Source organism: Petaurus breviceps, unplaced genomic scaffold (genome assembly GCF_028583685.1).
Source record: "Petaurus breviceps papuanus isolate PSGF00001 unplaced genomic scaffold, PetGlider_PUasm1.0 551, whole genome shotgun sequence".
NCBI classification, from domain to species: domain Eukaryota; kingdom Metazoa; phylum Chordata; class Mammalia; order Diprotodontia; family Petauridae; genus Petaurus; species Petaurus breviceps.
Window position 1 is genome coordinate 39,910,684 of NW_027186372.1, and position 22,686 is coordinate 39,933,369.

Here is a 22,686-nt window from a genome sequence, read left to right on the forward strand (position 1 = left end):
AAAAAAAAACCAGTAGCATCTTTATAAGAGTGAAATTCAACCTAAAGCAACTACACTTGAGAGCTGACTGTGAAATCTCAATTCTCTGCCCTTTGTTTTGTTTTGTTTTTCTGTTGCACTCATTTCTTCCTTATTCCATTGAGCTTTTGAAAGCACCTTGCTGCTGAATCTTCTTTAGCCTGAGAAATATTTTTGAAAGGGTCATGTGAAATGAAAGGGCTTCCTAACTATTTCTTGTCAAAAAAAATATTTCACTTTTGTGTTCCTGTTATAATGTTGACAGCTTGAATGAAATACAATTCTCTTACTCCCTACTACCCATATTACTTCTGCATCTTCACCCAGAATTCTCCCTATCAGATGTACAGGAACTATGCCTTGGATAGTTAGTGGCAATTCACAACTGTACATAGACACACAGACACACCTACATACACAAACACACAGACACATCCATACAGAATAGAAAAATGATTTATTTATTTTGAGGAAGAGTCACTCTTATCTGCCCAGATGGCCACTCATGGGTCCAATCTCACTACTTATCGGCATGTAAACTTTGACTTGCTCTTTATGTAATGAGCTGGTTTTTGCCCCTCCTTAGGCAGTCTGGTTCCCAATCTCAGGGGCTCAAGATATTAGTGCCAGACTTAATGCAGGCACTCACTTAACTTTAGCCCCACTGAAGCACAGAAAGCCTGAGCTCAAGTAATCCAAGAGCCTCTGCCTTACCAGTAAGCAGGGATTACAGGTATGTGCTACTGCAGCCAGTGAAAAGGGAATTTTCTTTTACAAGTCTGTGTGAATGAGTGTTGGTCCATAATGATTGGTCTGCTATAATTAACAAACCAAACATCCACTACTTTTTGCATCAGTGAAAACCAATTCATAAATGAATAAATAGGGACTTTTTAAACCTCTGTAATCATTTTTTAAGCACATAATTCTAATTTGATTGACCATTAGGCCCACAAGTAGACTGAGAATGTGTTTGAATATTCCACACATATATTAGAATTTCACACATTTTGCATTTTACACTAGAAATCCAGCTCAGTCCATGCTTTAATGTGCTTATATACATAACTAGCACATAGAAGCTCTCTTATGCTATCTGATTATCTTCCATAATTGAATGCTGGTTCTTTCATTTGTGCTTTCCTCATTGTGAACATTAGCTCCTATCTGCAATAGATACCTATCAGTAGTACACAAGATGAATTTTGTTCCAGGTGTATACCAACTTACTCATTTGAAGTCTAGAAACAAATGTTTTCAATTACTTCTCTTTGTATTGACTCCTACTTCATTTATGATAGAGCTGCTACTAACAGGGAAAGAACCTGGAAATCTGTTGATTTATAAGGCATATCAGCATGTAAATTAGCAAAAGGTCAGATCTAAGATTAAACTGACAAGACAGAGGAGGTAGCTGAAGACTGGAGAGTTTCTAAATCCTCTGGCTGGCATTAGGAGTGTTTATGTCAGATTGATTAACAGGAAAATCACCCCTCAGGGACGATCCTGATAGTCACTAGTTCAAGTCATATTTTCTTTTTCCCTCCTCATTTTTATGAGAGTGAATTAATAAATGAAACAAGGCAGATAGCCTGGGAGTGTGAAATCCTTTAACCAATAAACAACTCAAATCTAAACAAGATCTTTAGGAACTCCCAATAGCCAGGTTAACATAGCCCATAGAAATTGAGATTTGGCAATGGGACAAAGAATTGAGGCATTGAATGTAGGTATTCAAGGGAGGAAAAGGATATCAGACTTAGGTGAATTTCCTAGTCATTTCATCTTGACAGACTGCCCAAACTCTCCAAATAATTGTCAATGTTCCACTTCACTCTGTGTGGCATGGATTTGACTTGAGTAAATATTTCTTGATCACAATAGCAAGCTCTTACTTTGGCCACCTCCATTTAAGTAAATATCTAGGTAACTAACAATCTCCCTTTCCTCTTGTGTGTTTCAATATAATCTTTGCCCACTAACATAGTAAAAACATTCCTTATTCTCTAGTTTATCCATTTATTCATTGGCTTTTCCACTGGTGTTCTCCTGAAGCCTTGGATTTACTTTGTTGGTTGAGGTCTTCAGTCATCTCAAAACCTCATACTTCTGCTTGGGTCTAATTGGCTGCCCATCAGAAGTTCATTGGCCCAGAAGGTTATTGATTTAACATGGCTTGGCTCCTACTACATCATAGACCGTTTCATTGTCAGATTGGTTGTTTTTCATTTCGCTCTACTTTTTTTTTGATGGAATCACCTTGATTCCACACAACACAATAACTAAATTCATGGTCCTTTGAACCAGGCTGAGCGGAGACTTGAGGAGGCAAAAATAAATATGCCATTGTCATTGGGAAAAGTGTTAACTTTATTTCTAATTGGGCATCATTAGGTTCTATCTCACTTAGAGATGTTCACCCATCCACCCAGAGATGACCCAGTTTATTCTCCCTATCTGTATACAGAAAAGGGATATCTGAAAGAGGCTTAACTACTAAAGAACAAGTAAAATGCAATAAGACAAATAGAAAAGTCTCCCACCATCTTTCCATACATGAGATGCTTTTCTCAAGCTCATTTTATTTAGAAATAATGAATTTTTTTTCTCCAAGTTAATTCCTTGAATCACTTAGAATGTTCCAAAGAGAAATATTCTGAACTCTCTATTCTCTGTATATAGCTTTCTAGGAAGGCCACAGTGGGAAAAAAGTCCCCATTTCAATTGGCAAGATGAGAAAACAGATATTTCAAACAAATGAGCTCTCTTGTCGCATCACAAGGCTGTGATTATTAAAGTTTAAGACTCTTTTCTTTCAGCAGGGGTGGAGAGCAATAACCATTTCATCTAAAACCAGGATGATGAAGGCAATATAAATCAAACCCATTCCAGCAGATTTCATTTGGTCTAATTTTTTCTGCAGATATTAATCATAGTATAGTCCTGTGCAAATGACATCTAACTCCATTCCAACTAGGTAGAAAGAATACTTCGTCTGATTCTCTTTCTCAATTGTGTCATGTTGATAATATAAAGGAAAATAAATAAATTGGAACTCTAGTTTAGCAAGATTTCAAGATGCCAAGAATACTGAGATATTAAAGGAGAAAAATGGCCCCTGTTAAACCTACAATCCAGCATGCAAATTGGCAAAAACATCTATCTTCCATAGAGTCACCAAGAGGAAAACAAAACAAAACAAACAAAAAACAATTCTCCGTTCATTTTTCCTCTATGATTTGCTCTTTCAAGTTGAAGTTCCCAAGGATTCTTTCTCACATTTCACAGGCAGTAGAAAGAACCTTTGGCTTCCTAGCAATGACAGACCATGAAAATTTATATTAGTGAGATCTATGGAGCCCAGTGACAAAGAATGACGATGTTCTAGATTTTCCCATGTTCTGCAGCTATGCTAGGTACTGGCTGAGCTGGGAGGCTAGAATCATTTTAGTGGATCTCATTCTGAGTTCCAAATGTAAAAATGAGGTTTTACTACTGTGATAGGGAGATAGTAAATAACGATTTTATAAATCATCCTGCATGCCCATCTACAATCTTACAGAGCCAGATGTTTTGACACAGACGGATGAAACCCAGACATAAACTCTAAATTCAGGAAAGCAAAAGTGATTCTGAAAGAATGGCAATATATGAGAATGATCAGCTTGGGGAACCCTTAGCTAACATCCATCTTAAATAAACACAATCAATTGAAAAGTGAAAGTTAATAAATCAGCTGTTGATCATTTTGTTGAAAAATGTTAAAATGCTTTGATTTTTTTTGTTTGTTTGTATTTTCTACCACTGAATTGGCAGGTTGGATTAATGATGTGTAAACATGACTTAGAAGATAATATATTTTAAAAGGGATAAGGAGTATATGAAGGTTTTCAATTTATTTCACTCTTACTTCAGTTTAGTTAAGACAAGCTGTGTCTACATTTAGCTTTAAAAAGAATAAAATGGCCTCATGTTTGTGGAAGATTCTTCCTGCTATTTGCATGACAGCCACCCAAAGAAACACAATATTGGGATTTACAGATATAACAATGCAAACATCTCAGTGGCCCACAACAGACATTTCCAACCTTCCATTTCACTGGTAAAAGGAGATAGACATTAGTAATAGATTAGGAGATTTGCAAACTATTTTGCTTATTTGTCTTTGGGAACAAATACCTTGTTCAGATTCAGGATCCTCTGGGAAATAAACTTTCCCCACCCCTGAAACTTTGGTGTACTGCCATTTGGTGAAACAGTTAATGTTATATTACAAAGGGCATTGGGTTTGTATTCAGAGGACTGTGTTTCAGTGTTCAATACTACTAGTCATTATTTGTGTGACTTTGGATAAGTCACTTACCCAGTCTGGTCTCAGTTTAATTATTAAATGATATGGTTAGAATACTTGATTTTTGAGGCTCCTTCCACTTGGGAATCCTTTGATTCCCTGACTGACAGTCATACTGTCAGTCATATTGTCACAATAAGTTTACCCAGAATGACACCAGTTGTGTTATCTCATTGGTTCAGTGTATAGTCTTTGTCAGAATTTTTGGTATCAAGAAACGAAAAGGATCAGAGTGACTATATTGATATACAGCTCTCTCCATAAAAGGACTTGAGTTCTTTTTTAAAAAATCAAAACCAGATAAGGAGTTGTACATTACACAATGAGCTTAGAGCCTTGCAAGTTCATACCTCACATAAACATTTCCCTAATCTTTCACTTTCTCCATGAGTAGCTAACCACATGGTCCTATGGTAGGTTGCTTAGTTGCTCATTGTTTGTTTAGCACACAAAAAGAACAATCCTACCAGAAGTATGATCAACTGTAAACCAATACTTACACAATTGAAAAGCAAACACAGTTTTGCTTCCTTGGACAATTCACATTGGAGCAGGCCCACAGTCTAGAGGTGGGAGAAAATAAAACAAAACAAAAAAATCGCCTTACACAAGTACTTTGCACATAGTAGGGACTTAATAAATGTTTGTTGAAGACTATGGTGTGTGTGTGTGTATATACATGTGTGTGTGTTTTCTAACTGGTGGTTTCTTTCCTATCACTGGAGTTAAAAGGAACATGTGAGCAACAGATATTATTGCCAACTGATTAGGTAAACAGGATAAAAAGAAACTGATTTTATATGAAGTTACATTGCAACATTTAATTTCCTCTTTAAAAGTATGCAGCAGAAGTTAAGGGTTGCCTTCCCTTTCAGCTCTCCATCTCATTCCAGTCGTTTGAGGCTTCAAAGTACACCTTGTTGACAATTTAATTGCATAGGAGTAGAAAGGGAGCTGGAATCAATGCACATTTTTGGCCCAGAATTATTTGATAGCATTGTCGGAGAGGCCTTAAGAATTATTTGATCACAGTGGGCCTTAGGATGGTCTTTCTCGTTTGAATTCTCTCTTGATTCATTAAAATCTAATTCTTCCCTGAATCTTGTTATTCAGATGATTATGTTTTAATATGATGTTCACTGACATTGAAAAAAGAAGTCATTCTGAATAGAATGAATGAAAAGACTGAATAAAGAAAGGTTAAAGCTTATGACTGATTCACTGCTGTGCATAGTAGAGATGAACATGGAGCAAATCTATGAACGGTTCTGTTGACATCTCTGCATTCAAGGCCTTTAAATAAAACCTTTAACCCTTAATTAGAGATGCCAACACATAAAAATTTTGACAGGTTATGTCTGTTGTGAAATGCAAGTCTTGTGGGACTTTAGTCAATCATTTACCAGTGACTAAAATTGAAACAAAACCTCTTAAACAATTAGCTTTGGGCATGTATATGTAAACAGAAACAGTTAATACATTAATCATTGTGTTTTGGTCCTGCTGACAACCAAATTCCTTCCTTGACACACACATTTTTTTTCATCTTAAAAAAAATTTCTACTTGGTCCAAGTTAATAACTGACACTGAGTTATCCTTTCCCATTCCTAATGAAATCCATGTATTATGCCTAAGAGAAAGAGGAAAAAGTCTTCAACATCACAATCCTAAACTTGTCAGAGGTAACAGAGCATCCACAGCAAATAAGATTACAAGGATAGCTACCAATATTTAATTCTCAACTGTGTCTAGGCAGAACACAGTAATCTTGATCTCCGACAGCAATCCAGTTAATGGAATACAGATATGTAGCCCAGTGAACCAAAATCCATTCCGGGATCTCAATTTTTGGCTCTCTGCATAGGTAACATTGACAGGGCCCTTGCTAAGGCTCTCCTTTGTGCAGTGCAGGCATAGCCAAATTTTCACATTTCAAGGGTAAACAAAACACACCAAAATGACTTAAAATGTCAGCAGTGTAGCACTGTAGTTAAAAACAACAACAATAAAAAAAAACATAAACAAGTCATTGTGTTACTAGGATTCTGGAAAAATAAAGCATATAGGAGCACTTAACTTCAGTTTTTCTATTATAATCAGCAGTGGTGAAGACCTTCTGAGGGTAGTGCCATTCTCAGTTCTTGGTTCTACCACCAAAGAGGGATTTGGAGAGCTGGAAGTAAGTTTAGTATAAAGGCCACAAAAATGTCTGAAGGTTGGGAAAATCTGGTCTATATTCTCCTATCAAAGAAGTTAAGGGGTGATTTAATAATAGTCTTCAAGTGTACAAAAGGTTCTTACACAAATAATGGTCACCAGCTCTTCTCCCTCCATCCACCAACACAGAAAATAATTTCAGCCCAGGGTTGAGGTGAGAATTAGTTTGTAAGTAAAGAAGGATTAAGTACTGATCAGGTTCATTCACCATTGAAGTGGTATCCCAAGAAAGGATATGACATATCTTTCTTTGAGAAGCACTTAAAAATTGAATCGATTTTCATTGTTATAAAGTGAAAGGTCTTGTCAGGAGCAGGGGATTAGATTAAGTGACCTCATAAACATTCCCCAACCTTGAATTCTATGAAACATGTATATATGTGTGTGTACCTATGCATACACACATGTGTACACACACATACAAATAAACATTTATAAACAACATAGCCAATATAAAGTGGATAGCATAGGTTTAAGTAAAAAGTTCAAAAAGCCCCTTCCTTTCCCCCCATAAACAAAGTTAAAAGCAAAATTAAAAATTTCAAATGTATTATCAAGCAAACCCCTTGTCCTTCATCTTCCCATTCAGTGGACCTTTCCACTGGGGGAAAACAAGGAACACTTGGCTTGGAATAGATGAACACCAGGTTCTCTCAGTTGCTGCTGTAACCATGTCTCATGTGTAACATTTTCAGTGTGTGTTCTAGAGTTTACAAACAAATAGCATTTTCATTGTGCTTCCACATCTGGAAAAAAAAATCAATTACCCTGTGACTTTACATGAGAAGGTGAACTAGGCAAATTAGGCAGAACAAGATCAATGAACGGTAGTGGCCTAACACATTCTTATTTTTTTTCCTTTTAAAATATGAATATTCTCGTGTATTATGTTTATTTGGAAATGTTAAAGTGTATGTTTTCCCCACCCCCAGCCTTCTCCTATAGATGGTACTTTCTTAATAGTTCAGATTGCCAAGGGTGCTTCCTTTCTGGGAACCTATCTGGAATTTTGATCTTCAGAAAATCCTGGATGCATTTTTCTAGCTCTTCCTCAATGGAAAGCTTTTCCTTCACAGCTTTTTTTTTGCCCGAGTTAGACTCCCTGGAGCCAGTGGTCAGAGTCCGAAGCAAGTCGCTTTTCCGACGCATCTCTGACTGCTGGATCAGCTGCACCGGGCCCTTCTTGATGGGTCTGTCCAGAGTCTGGATGTTGGGCTGGCGAGTCACTGGCCCACAGATGACAGTCTCCTGTGGGGAGCTGGCTTCTGACTGGCTGTCACAGCTAGAGGTGGAGAGTTCATTGCATGAGGTGCCACTCTCCCCTTCTTTGTCACCCTTGCCATTTTTGCAACAGCAGTCACAGTGTGAGGAAGACCACCTGGAAGGTTCACCTGCAAGAGAACACACAGGACCCAGTGAATTAAAGGCACTTTAGATGGCTTAAACTTAGTCATGTATACATACATATATGGGGGTAAGTGTAAAGGGAATGACATCTTTGCATGTTACCTGATTCAATGACTTGCACTCAACAAGCATCTAATAAACTTTTACTGGATTGGATTTAATTGAAACAGAGTGCTTTTCCTGCTCTCTGGGAGGTGAAGTGCTCCTCACATGCAGCTGAGAGCCAATGCTTTTGTATTCTTTTCCAAATTCTCTTCATTGCATTATCATAAACCAGTTTAAATCACACTCCTCTAAGTAGTAAAAGTATAATATACCATTCTAAGCCCATTAAAGAAGAGTTAGTCTTGTTCCTAAGGTTTTCTCGAACATTATCAATGTACTGATCCTGAGCCCTGATGCAGAGAGAAACACCCCTAAAGGGCTCCTGTTTAAACTGTAAAGGAAACTTGGAGGTAAATATTTATTTGTTCATACACAGACATCCACTATCTGGGAATTGTTTTACCAACTTCAATGTGGAGAGAAAAAAAAAATTAAAAGCTCTCTCTCCCAAGACAGTTGATGAATTCTTAGACATTCCCTAGTTGTTCCACCCTGTGAAAGTCATTGAATCTCTATCTGCCTCATTTTCCTTAACTACAGAATGAGGATAATAGCACCTTCCTCCCATGGCTCCCATATAGTAGGCACTTAATTAATGCTTATTCCCTCCTTCTCCTCTACCTCTGAGAGAAAAACATCTGCTAAAGGATAATAAGGAACCCAATCCTGACCCATCCCATAGTAAGAAACTAGAGATATCTAGAAAATGGTGTATGATGTGTGTTTTTCTACCATTTTGTTTTTATTGTTCAGTGGTGTCTGACTCTTTGTGATCCTATTTTGTTTTCTGCAAAGATACTGGAGTGGTTTTCCTCATCGAGCTCCTTATACAGATGAAGAAACTGAGGCAAACAGGGTTAACTGACTTGCCCATGGTCACACTGCTAATAAGTGTCTAAGGGAGAATTTTGATTTAGGCCATCTTAATTCCAGGCTCAGCACTCTATCCATCACACCCCCTAGCTGCCACAGTATTCACACAAAAACATACAGATCAACATCATTATCATCATCATCATCATCACCATCTCCTACACTCAGGGAATCCTTTATACTTTTCAAAGTAATCCACAGCACGGTTTGCCATTTACTATCTGAACTTTGCTTTCGTTCATGGAAAAGTGAAGGAATAGGACTACATCTGAGGTCAGGAACCTGTGGCCTTATAGATCCCTGTGGCCGTTTGACTGAATCCAAATTCTATAGAACCAAATTTGAATTCATTCAAAAGTCCATACTTAAGGACCTAGAAAGGTACAAGTGACCTCAAGGCCATAGGTTCCCCGCCCCTGGACTAGGCGATCTCTAATGCCCCTTGTAGCTTCTTATGATGCCATAATCCTACAATTCTATATTTGCATTATGCCTGTCAGCACACACAAAATGTAGTGGGATTGCTTGGCTTCTCTCTTCCCTAAGGAACATACAGAGTGTGTGCATGAGAAGAGTAGGTGCATAAGTCCATCCCATGGGTCACACTTTACCTGTTTCTTATTTTCTTCTTGGATAAGGAGAAAGAGAGGAAAGTTTTGAGGAAGGGCAGGTATAGGGAAGGTCCCTTTTTTAGTTTTACTGAATGAAGGATAGAGTTGAAAAAATATCCTTCCTTTCTTTTCAAATCTTTAAGCTCTCTATTTTTTTTAATAAAAAAAATGATTACTGAGTGAATCATTGGAAGAAACTTTGTACAATTTCTATCAGTCTTATTGACTCTTGGCTTTTGGGAAAGGATTCTGTTTTTGAGACTCTTTTCCTGTTACCATATGCACTTGTTACGAGGATGACCAAAAAGTTTTTCCTTTGGACCCAGCAGGGGAATGTGATGGTTCTATGTTATCTCATGTATCACTAGCAATCTATGGCTCAGAGATTCACCATGGATTTACTTCTGCCTAGGAAGAGATACAGTAGAACCTTCTTGCAGCTGTATTACTAGGGAACATTGAATAGAGTCACTATATTCATGTCATAAAGAAAACAGAAATAACAGCCTCTTCTGTCCTGTTCTCCATCCAAATAGCCCTAGTCTGACACAGAGAAGAAGCATTCACATTATCAATAATAATTTCCCCCCCCCCAACCTTGCTGGTTAGGGGATGGAGAGTGGGAAAGGGAAACAGAAGTTATATCATATCATGAATTTACTGTAAATAGTTTTTATATATTTGGTATTTGACTTGTAGTCAAGCTAATTCAAACATTACCTGGCACCTGTATATGTAATATTGTTTTTTCAGCTTGGTTCATCTCCTCCAGACTGGGATACTCTCTGCCTAGGAAACTCTCTCTCTCATCTCCACTTCTTGGCTTTGTTTAGTTTAAGTCCCACTTTCTACAATAGACCTCTCCTGCCCCTCTTTCTGCCTAGTGCCTTCCCTCTGTCATTAGATTCCATTTACTCTGTATATATTCCAAATATACACAGTTGTTTGAATGTTGCCTCTCTCATTAGAATGTGATCTCTTAGAAGACAAGGACCACATTTATGTCTTGTTAATGCTCATTCCTGGACACATGGCCATATATATATATATATATATATATCTATATATATATATATCTATATATATATATATATATATAGAGAGAGAGAGAGAGAGAGAGAGTAGGTGCTTGATAATTTCTTGTTAACTGATAAGACTAATGTTGAATATTTCCTATTCACCTTGTGTGATCTCATCTGTGATGTAGTAGATAAAGGGCTGAAGTCAGTGAGGACAGGTAGAAGTTAAAATCTCAAATATTTGCTTATGTGGGATCTCTATGAATTCAATTTTTGAATGTACAAAATGGGAAGAAAGTCATATAAGTACTATTTCAAATGATATTGTATATTTAAAGTATTTTATAAATCTTCAAGGCTACATAAATGTCAGTTATCATAAGCAATTCTTTTTTTTTTGTTTGTTTAAATTCTAGGAGGAGGAATCCCAAGATCTCTGTTGACTGACCCATAAACCTAGTGCAATAAACTCCCAATATGAGAAGTATCTCCTACTGAGACCATTCATTGAAACAACTTGTCATAATTGGACTGTGCAGTCATCATATTTATGGACCTATTAAATTAGATGTAGTAATCCAATTAACCAAAAGAAAGGCCAACAGTGGTAGCATTCTAGTTATCACAGGCTATTGTAAATAAACGTCTCCCATGCCACAGAGAAATCTGCTCAACATACACCAGCTGGTTTCTGCAAAAATTGAGAGTGGAAAAAGCCTTTCCTCTCTTTGCCAGCATGGTCTCTGAGGGAGCCATTTCTCCTTCGGAAGGTAAAATTTGTCTTTCTTGCTAAGTACCCACCGGCCTTTTGCTAATAGACTCCAGTTCTTCTACTCTGATGATAAAAGAGGTGTAACTTTTTCAATATTTATCTTCTATAGGACATTTCACTCTAATACAAAGGTAAAGCAGCCTTATTCTTCTGGGAAAGGTTTGGAAATGCAGCTTGCAACTAAACACATAGAAAGATAGCTTCTACTTACCAGAAACCTTTTGAGTTTCACCGAGGGCAGTAAGAATTTGGTGATTAGAACCAGCAAAAATAAAAGCTGCATGAACTTCTAAATTGTGTGAACCTCCTAAGTGTGGTGAGGTCTCTTCCCCATTCCTTCCCTCCCGGGGGAATCTTTATTTTCTCGCAGGAGACATTTTAAAGAAATCAACAGCAGTGTATTTAAGGGATGCAAAAATGACCATCTGGAAAACTTCACACAGTCTTCCAAAATTTGTGCAAGCTAGGAAACTGGAACAGGAGTGGGTCATTTCTTGATGGAATGCTTAGATAATTATGGATTGAAATGTCACCTGAGCTTCCATTCAGCTCAAAAGAATTACTTTTAAATTTATTTCAGGTGATATTACTACCTGAAATTGAAATGTCATATTTTTTTCCTCTGAAGCATGCTCTGTTACTCCAAATTTTAATATTTTATATCATTGTTACTCTCATGTTTTTAGGGGAATGGTGAAGGATAGGATTAATGAAAGAACAAGAGACATGATTTCATCGAATTAGGGAATTACAAGTGAGAAAACTTTCTGCCACCTTATCCTAAAACTTAAAGAGGTTAAGTGACTTGCCCAGTGTCACACAAGCTAGTTTGTGTCAGAGGCAAAACTCAAATGCAAGTCTTGGTGACTCTAAGGCCCACGCTTTATCTATATTTATATTTAAATGTAGAAAACAGTAAAGTGTACATTTTGGCTGGCATTGAGGTCTGACAGAAAGCTGTGAGAGTTAGATGCTAAAAACTGATCCAAAATGATGCTATTAAATCCTCTTCATTCTGTCTGGAAGCATTATAAGATGTATTCCCCCTTCCATAAGTACTTATCATTTTAAGGAATTTAAGAATTCAGGAAAAGAAGAGGCTGTGAATATACAAACTGAGGTGGTCTGTGTCTGATTTAAACTCTCATATCCTGTGTAGTCACAGAGACCTGTCCTTGTCTATTCTGAACTGCTAGAAGGCTCTTTTTCAGGACACTCCCAAACACTCAGAATCTTTGACTGCCCCAGAATTCTCAAGTTCTAGCACCTTAAGGTATTATATGGTTCCTTTTAAACACTTCTCTGCTTCCAATGGCAACAGCAAGCTTTCGCTTGCCTTTTGCTAAGGTTTCAACAATGGGGGAAATAATTCCCTCTATTGATTAAAAATTGATAAACCTCAATTTACTGTGAGAAAAGCACTTTATTCCAAGGGACTAGCTTGAAAAACTTTTTTTTTCTGTTGTCATTTTTTGACTAAAATATGCCCTGATTCTGAATTATTCATTACTTAAACTTATTGTGCAAAGCACTATGAGTATTGATATAATTTTTATCCATATAATCAGTGTTCATTAAGTATATATTATTAGTAATTTCTTTAGTGAATCTATGAGGAGCAGCATGGTATAGTCTAGTGGAGAGTATTTTGGACTTGGAGTCAGAAAGAACTGAGTTTGAATCCTATCTCAGACACTTCCTAGTTGTGTGGTCCTGGGCTAGTTGCCTAACTTCACTAGACTGTAGTTTCTTCATCTCTTAATTCAAGAGACTGAATCTGAGATCCTCAAAGTTCCCTTAGACTCTGAATATATGATTCTATGATCTCCTGCTCCCTCTCCAACCCTGCTCCTATGCAATGCACATGCCATGAATGATACCTAGCCCAAATGCCTTTTATGTCTACTACAAATACCATCTTTTTTTCTTTCCCCACTTTAGTGTGCCTTGGTTAGACCATGTCTGAAATACTATATTCACTTCTGAGGATCATAAGAACTTTGATAAACTGGAGTAGGTCCAAAAACATCAATTGAGTACAGTGAATAACAATCTTTTTTGGAGGTTGAGGACCTGACTTCATTCCTGATTTTGCCACTTACTAGTTATGTATCCTTATCCTAGTTTCTTAAACTCTCTAGGGATTAGTTTCTTCATCTGGAATTCAACTTTTTAACTATCTGCTTGAAATAAAGTGTTTGTGTCCCCACCCCCCACAGTAGATTGAGGCTTATGAATTATGAAGTGTCTACTGTTTGGTAGGCACTGGAAAAAGAAGGAGTTGGCCTACTTGACCTATTATGTCCCTTCCAGCTCTAAGTTTATGAAACTAAGAACTATGATACTAAGAAAACAATGAGAATGGAGAAGGGGAATCAGATCATTGCCTATGAGGAAAAATGAGGAATGTTTAGTGTAGAGAAAATGAGACTAAGACAAAAGACAAATCTTTGCTCAAAATATCAAAAGGGTGTCTCATATATATTAATTAATTTTACTCTTTCCCCAAAGTAAGGGTTTTTAATTTTTTAGTGTCATTGGCCCTTTGGCAGTGTGGTGAAGTCTATGAATCCCTTCTCAGAATAATATTTTTAAATGCAGAACCCTGAGACACACCTATGGTTAGAGATGGATTCAACAAAAGAAACAGCTAGAGGGAAGAAGGCATCAAGGAAGAGAAAGTGTCAAAGTCTGCAGCAAGGTCAAGGAGAATAAAGATTGATAAAAGACCATTTGATTTAGCAGTTAAAATATCATTATTAAATTTGGAGAGAGCAATTTTAATGGAATGATAAGGTTAGAAATCAAATTTCTTAGGGCTTAAGAAGAGATGAGAGGAAAGAAAATGAAGATACCTACTGTAGATAGCCTTTTAAAGGATTTTCACTACAAAGGATAGAAAAGATATGGGGTGATAGTGACTGAAGGCAAAGAATTGTGCCAAGGCTGAGGTTTGGCAATGATATGGGGATTAGGGATTTCAGAGAATTGGTTCAACATGGAGTCAATGCAGGAAGAAGATGAGAGACTGGTTGGTGCAGAGGAGAGGGAATGGGAGAGAATTTAGGGGTGATGGAGGAAGGGGGAGAACCTGGATGTGGCAATGGGGAGCAAGGAATATTCCAACTCACCCACCTCAACCAGTGAGCTGAGGAGAATGAGTGAAGGTAAAAAATACTGAAAAGGTTTTACAGGGGGGTTGTAATTAACAGGAAGCCAAGTTTTAGTAAGAGATCCTAGACAGAAGGAATAGAGAGACCAAAGATTTAAAATAAGGGGAGGTTTGATTCCTATGAAATAGGCATTCCAGAGAGCACTAGACCTTTGTCTAGGTGGAATTAGGATGAAATTTTGGAGGGATTGGGGAAAAGGTAGGTTGGAGGGGAATAGGAATGAGGAAACAAGTGGTAGAGGTGGAATGCAGTTTGGATGATGTTCTATAGGAATTCAGTCACTACAATGTGAAGAGTATGACCAGATGTGAGAATGTTCATCATTGAGTGGAATGAACCACTCCTCTGCCATCAAAGGACAGGTACAGCAGGAGATGGGAGGCCTGAAGTCTAAGGAAGGGTTACTTTGCATTAGAGGTTCTCCACATCCCAGTTAGGAGATGGGGATGGCAGGAGATGGAACTTTCCTTGTACTAGTAACAGGTGGAAATTCTTACTTTGGGGCAGATGGAAGATGCCTGACCCTAGCAAGTGTCCTCCAAGGCTTTGTCTTCCTTCTATACTCTTTTCCTTGGAGATCCCATCAGCTTCCAAGGATTCAATCATCTTCTTTCTGCTGATGACTCCCTGATATTTTTATCCAGCATTAGCTTCTTTCTTAATGTCTAGTCTCACAGCTCCAACTGCTGATTGTACATTTCAAATTAGATGTCATATATGTGTGTGTGTTTATCTTAAAGTCAACATATCCCAAACTTAACTCATTGTCTTTTCCCCCAATATTTCTCTCTTCCTAGCTTTCATGCATTTCCTATAGTTGACAAGTGTCATCTTCAACTCCTTATTTTCTCTCACTACCCTTTCCTCCCCATCCCACCTCAAACATTCTTTGAGCAAGTCGTGTCGATATTTCTACCCATTCTCTCTTCTGACATGGGGACCACTTGGCGTATATCCTCATCACTTATGCCTGAACTATTGTAATATCTGCCTAATAGATTGTTTTCCCTTTCTCAATCCTCTCCCTACTCTGCTCCATGTTCCACTCACCTATCAAATTAATTTTTCTAAAGTAAAGGTCTGATCATATCACTTTCTTATTCAATAAACTCCAGCTGCTCTTGATTCACTAGCTGGACCATCTGGACTCAGACTCCATTTCCTCATCTATAAAATAACTTTTGGACTAGCTGGCCTCTAGATAATTCCAGATCTAAATGCATGATCGTATGTCCTAACAACTGCCTGAATCACTTGGTGTGGACCTTTAAAACCAAAGTAATACAAGAAGTCTTTCACTGTGAAGTGACAGGAGAAAAATGAACACAGTTTATCTTTTAAATTAATTCCTCCATCCCTCTAATATGAGGTTCTCAACTTGTGATGCTTTGTACAGATGTCAGGGGTTCCATGAAATTGGATGAGAAAAAAAATACATTGTGATTTTCATTAACCTCTACATGAAAATTTTCATTTCTTTCAATTATTTAAAAACATTATTCTGAGAAGGGGTCCATAGACTTTTACCAAATTGACAAAGTGATCCACAACTTAAAATTATGAACAATCCCTTCTCTAAGAAAAAGAGATTAACTCTCTGGAATTTCTTTGATATCAGGATCCAATTGAATTGGAATCCCATCTATTTTTGATATTAAAAAAGATCTTCTAATAACAGAATTAAAGACATTCTGTGGAATAAAGCCCATTCAGTTATTTGCCTACTTATGTTAAATATAAGTAGATTGCCCACTTAGACTGAAAAGGGGATTGGGAGGGCAGTGTCTTAAAAAATAAACATTATTCTCTATTTCAACTTCCTTTGCACTTAATCCTTTCTTAAAAAAAAAAAAAAACTTTTGCGTTCCAGAATTTAAAGATTCAAATTGGTCTTGGTGTTTTATATTTATGTTAGTCTAGGGGGTAGTTCACTGAGAGAAGACCAGAAGAGAAGTTATCATTTATATATATATATATATATATATATATATATGTATATAATTATCTATTACTTTAGAAACATATTTACTGGGACTTGGATATGTGGCCTCCACAACTCAGAATTAGAACTCTGAAGCTAAGAACTTTTTTTATGGGGACAGAGATTATTCAAGTCAAGTTATCCCAGTGAATCCAGAGAAGCATATCTAACCTCCTCAACTGTCCTTGAGAAGACATTGTAATACAATGAGAGGAGAACTGTATTGTGAGTCTGAAACATTGGGCTGAGATGCTGGATTTCATAACTAGTGCTTCTGTGATCTTGGGCAAGTCACTTGATTTCTATGGGGCTCAGTTTCCTCTATAAAATGAGAGGCTTACAATAGATGACATTAAATTTTTATTCTGTCCCTGCAACTATGACCTTCCTCTGTTCTTTTGCCATAGTTTCATTTCTGCTTCTTTCTTGCATATTTAAATGAGGCAATTAATAATCAATCAAATAAATCAATAAGTATTTCTAAAGTGCCTATTGTTTACCAAGCATGGTGCTAGGGATACACAAACAAAAATAAAACAGTTTATACCCTCAAATATTCTATTGGAGAAATGTAATTAGTCGTTATTATAATTGTCATGGTATTAAGAAGGCCCCTAGTTGGCTTAGGACAGGTCTTCATAGACAGATGAGGCCAGAAAGTGAGTTCTAAGCTGAATATGAACTGGCTCCTGTCACCTAAGGGGTTTCCTTTCCTTCTTCTGCCTGTCGTGCACCATTCCCTCCATATTGTACAGAATAAAGCTACAAAGGAAGTCCTTTTCAGGACTTTCTGTTCCATCAATCTTTCTAAGTATTATACCAGACTGAAAAACTTTTGCAAGAAGAAGCACTGGTTTTGACATAATAGTAATAGCTGATATTTATATAGTGCAGATGCCAAGCACTTTGCATTTATTATTTTATTTGATCCTTACAGCAACCCTGGAAGGTAGGTGCTATAGTTTTCCCCATTTTACAGATGGGGAAACTGAGGCAAAAAGAAAATTGATATAATGTTTGGTCCCGGATCCCAGACCTTGCTGCTTGCTAGGTCATGCTACAGCTTGCTACTATTATTGGCATCACCAAATTGTGGCTCTAGGGCCATTCTTTTCTGTAGGGCAGATTCTGTAGGATCATTGATAGATCTTGAGTTGGAAAGAACTTCAGAAGGCACTTTATCCAACCCTCTTCCTTCACAGGTAAAAAAAGACCCTGAAACTCTCTTCTGAATGGAGTGACTTGTTCAAGAAGACACAGGTAGGGTCATAGGCATTTTGGTAACTCCAGAGATAATGATCTTTCCACTGTACCATGTTTCATCTTGCTCTGAATTCTTAGAGGCAATGTAAAGCCTCTGCTCAGAAGGATCTGAAGTTCCTGGGTGGTCCATGGAAGGAAAAGATTCCTCAGAGTTTTATTTGAAGACTAGTCCTTGGAATCTGTCTTGTACATGGAGTCAAGGTAAACCAATACACACTTATTGAGTATCTACTAAGTGCTAGACACCATGATAACTAAGCTTTTGGGGATGCAAACAAAGGTGAATAATGATAAACAACAAAAATATTCCCTGTTCTCAAGGAACTCATGTTCTGCTGGGGGAGGTGTCTAGCCAACACTGCCACCAACAATGTGTAAGCAAGATATATAAGAGAATGAATTAGAGATAATGTCAGTTCCAATGCACTAGTATTAAGGGAGATGAGGGTTTTTTGGTTTGTTTGTTTTTGTGGGTTTTTTACACAAAAGGTAGAGTCATTTTTTCCTAGTTTATAAGGGATAAGGGAAACCATTGATATATGTGCTGTACACACTGCAGCTATATATGATCTTTGAGTATATTAGGGTATATTAGAAAAATGGGAGGACTAGAGAGGGGCATATGTGATTAATCTTGGCTCCCTCTACTGCAGTTTTCATTCCAAAGTGCCTGATGGTAGAGATGGGCTAAAACAGGAAAAGCTAAAGACTATCTCTTCACCCATGAAAAATTCAAACTGAGCCCAGTGAAACATGACTTTGCAAACTCACAAAGTGCTTATGCATTTTTAAAACAGGCAGCTCTGCAATCTACCCACACTTCAAATTCTCCACCTGCTAATGGTTGTGAACACAGTGCACATCATTTACAGAAACAGCTGGGAAAACTGCTTTCCCCTGTCTTCTCTGTCAATGATGTAGGAGCCTGTCAGTCTGGAAGCTAGGTGGCCAAATTTAATTTATGGAAGCTGCTCTAAGACTTTCTTGGTATCCTGGCTGAAAAGTCAATAACGACTAAATTGATGTTTTCATAATTCTGCTAGCCTTGGGAAAGACATTGCACAGTGAAGACCAGTAATGCATGCACTGTGTAAGCTTCCGAGAAATGTGTATTCCACCTTGACACTCACTGTGGCTTACTTGTGGTTGACCTTTTCAACTCAGTTATATTTTGCCTCAGATAATGCCATCTACTGTTTTCCAGAAAGAAGTGGAAAAACAGGAGACAATTATTTGGGAGTACCATTTCAGAACAAAGTTGTATAAGGGGTGTGAAACAAAAATGAGACTTTGTCTCTCTGTCTGTCTCTGTCTCTGCTCTGGAGGAATATAGCATACAAAAGTGGAGTCAGAATATGAAAATCCAGCGAAAGGATCAAAAGGATGCATTGGTGAAGCTATCAATAAAAGGATATGAAATCATAAGAGGTCATGGGATTATAATCTTAATGATAGAAGGGACCTCAGGAGTGAGATATTATTAGCTGATCATTTAACAGAGGAAACTGAGGTCCAGGTAACTTGCCCAAGACCATAAAGTTGCTACAGTAAGTATCAATGCTCAGATTAGAGCCTGTATCCTCTGACTCCCAAACCGGTATTCTTTCTACTTATACTACTTGTTTTGCAAATAAAACAAGTACACAATATTTTTAGGGGAAACTAAATGTTTCATTATTGAGACCAAATAATTATAGCAAGGTAGGGTTAATAAGGAAAATTTGCACAGCAGAGGTGATGTTTTAAAGACAATGAGGGTCCCCAGAAGCTAGAGCCCAACAGTTATGAGAGACAGACAGGGAGAGAGGGAGAGAGAGAGAGAGAGAGAGAGAGAGAGAGAGAGACAGAGACAGAGAGACAGAGAGAGACAGAGACAGAGCGACAGAGAGAGAGAGAGAGAGAGAGAGAGAGAGAGAGAGAGAGAGAGAGAAATCAAAGGGCCAAAAGCAGGATACAGACTGAATATGGGTAGTAAGAAAGGTAGAACTGGCAACAAAAAGGAACAGACACTTGGGTAAAGGGAGAGTTATAGCAGCAAAAGAAAGAAAAAGTCCTAATAGACAGATGAAAATGAGAAATAAATCAGGAAAGAGTCAAAAAGGAAAGAGATTGCCCCAAAATAGCAATGACGTCTACCCCCCCTACAGAGTCCTTTTAAGAGTGATTGAAAATTGCATTGCTACAGGTGGAAGATAGGTCAGCAGGAATCCATGGCAACAGGGAGAGGAGAAGAGAATCATTTAGGACACTTTCTGAAGGACCAGCGGGAGAATTTTACACATGTCTAAATGAAGGAGGAAAAAAATGAAAAATGGGACAAAAAGACATCACTGTAGTAGCCTGACCCATGGGAAAGATAACATGGCACTTAGTGGTTTTTAAAGGGAGGGTAAGAATTAAGCAGAAAGATGATACATGCTTTCACATCAAATGTTCAATTGATCAGTAGGTGAGCCTTTGAGGGAAATGTGGGAAAAGCATGAAAAGACACTCCAAATCATTAATAATAAAAGACATGCAAATTAAAACAAAGACCTGAGGTGTCACCTCATGCTGAAAAAATTTGGTGAAATGACAAAAAAAAAAAAACACAACAAAACCCAGACCCATAGAAATAGTCAATGATGGAGCAGATATGGGAAGGCAGGCATATATTAATACACATTTGATGGAGCTATGAGTTGCTGTGATTATTACGTCAAACTATTTGGTACTGTGTGGAAAAAGTCTGTTTTTAATATCTTTTAGCCTGTCAATCTCTCTTATGGTCAAACAGCCTCAAGAGGTTCAATGACACACATAGCAAAATGGAGAAGAAAGTATAAATTTGAAGAATTTAGCTATATTTGAGATGATTTTTTAGAACTGAGAGAGTAAAGTAAGCAGAACCAAGAAAACAATATTCATCAAAAGTATAGTAGTGTAGATGAAGCAACACTAAAAGACATTAGAATTTAAATCAATGAAATAACTAGTTGACTCCTGAGGACTAATAAGGAAATAGAGCTCACTTTTACTGGGAAATTGAGAGTGGACGATAGGTGTCAAAAGAGGCACACGTTTAATTAGTTTATTTTGCTTTACTGTACTTTTTTGTTACAATTAAAGATTCTATGGGGATGGAGAGATTTGAAATGACAGGCTTATATAAATTATCCATCAAACATTAAAAATCAAAATGAAGAAAGAAGGAAGGAATGAAACAAGGGATGAGGGAAAGAGAGAGATAAAAAGAAGGGAACAAAGGAAGGAAGGAATTGTAAAAGGTCTTAAAGAAACCAAATTAAAAAAATGGAAGATACTCTGGCTTAGTCCCGGGGCATAGAATGGATATGTTTCTGGGGAGATTATAGTCAGAACAGAGATTATGGTTAAATCCATTGGCAGTGACAAAACCCATATAAAAATGTAAGAATAAGATGTATTTTTTTGATTTATTAAAAAACTGAGTCATCATTTGTAATCATCAAAATTAGTCATGCCTATTTTCACTAAGTATGATTCATTGATACCAAGAATTCCCTCAAGGCATTTTCCAGCATAAATAAAATTAACCTTTATTATTTTTCACTCTTAGACCACAATGTGCATTTTGCTAATTTAGTAGAACAATTTCATTGCTTATAGAGGCACTCTCAATAAACAGTTAAAATCCAATGAACTTTATCCTTTAATATTTTTATATGGTCTTTATAAAGTAGTGGAAATTGTAAATTTACTTTCCATCTTTTCTGATGACCCCCCCAATGGCCCATATTGGTATCCTCACCGCCCCCATTATTGTGATCCATTTCCTTTTTTTTCCTTTCCCTTCATCTTCTTTCCTCAGAATGATGCAGTGGAAACATCTGTAATTTTTTTTTTTTGGATATGGAATCAGAGGACCTGGACTCAAATATCAGACTCTGCTTCTTATTTATTGAGTGACCCTTAGAAAGTTATTTAAAACTCTCTTGGTCAGGGCGGCTAGGTGGCACATTGAATAGAGCACCGGCCCTGGAGTCAGGAGGACTTGAGTTCAAATGTGACCTCAGGCACTTAACACTTACTAGCCGTGTGACCTTGGGCAAGTGTCTTAACCCCAATTGCCCTCCAAAAAAAAAAAATAAAAAGAAACTCTCTTGGCCAATGTTTCCATACCTAAAAAAATGATATGGCTAAAGTAAATAATCTCTACATTCCCTTCCAGATCCAAATCAATTATCTTGTGACTGTTATACTAGCTTTCTTAGCTGCATTCATAATATCTGTCTGTCTGTCTATCTATCTAAACATCTATATGTATACATTTTAATTTGTTTCCTATTTAATAACAATGCTATAACTAGTACTCATGACTTTCCTAATGGTCCTCTCCTCCTCCTAGATTTCTTCCATCAGGTACACCTATCTTTTCTTTCCAGTTTCTCTTCTCTACGTACTCCAAACGCTCCTTTTGTACAATGAGGGGTCTTGGTATCCATTATAACTAGCAATGATAGATTCAACATAATCATCACCATCAGCATCACTAGCCATCTATTTTACAAGTCATGACTGAAATCTGACAACTTATCTATTGATGTGCATTCTGCTTTTTTTTTTCTTTTCCCCTAGTAGAATATAGGGCAGGAACTAATTAATTTTTGTCTTTATTATTTTCTCTGTTGATTAACACAATGCCTAGCATTTAGATGATACTTAATAAATATTTACTGATTAATGTGCTCTGAGCACTAAATGTATGTGTGTGAATATATATACATACACACATATATACACGTATGTATATGTGTGTATGTGTGTATGTATGTATGTATGTGTGTGTGTGTGTGTGTATCCATCCAGGCCAGAGAGAGCTACTTGGGACAGACTCTAACACTCAAAATGATTAAGCACTTTGCAGGTTAAAAAAA

General features: G+C 37.2%; 1 protein-coding gene across 2 annotated transcripts in view; it reads right to left on the bottom strand.

The window, feature by feature from the left end:
• Positions 1-239: 239 nt before the first annotated feature.
• KCTD16 (potassium channel tetramerization domain containing 16) overlaps positions 240-22,686 on the bottom strand; it is a 342,484-nt gene continuing 320,037 nt past the window's right edge. For both annotated transcript variants that reach the window (XM_069102691.1, XM_069102690.1), the window contains exon 3: positions 240-7,978. In XM_069102691.1, the coding sequence (XP_068958792.1) occupies positions 7,527-7,978 (452 nt within the window). In that variant the 3' untranslated portion in view covers positions 240-7,526. The remainder of the gene's footprint in view (positions 7,979-22,686) is intronic.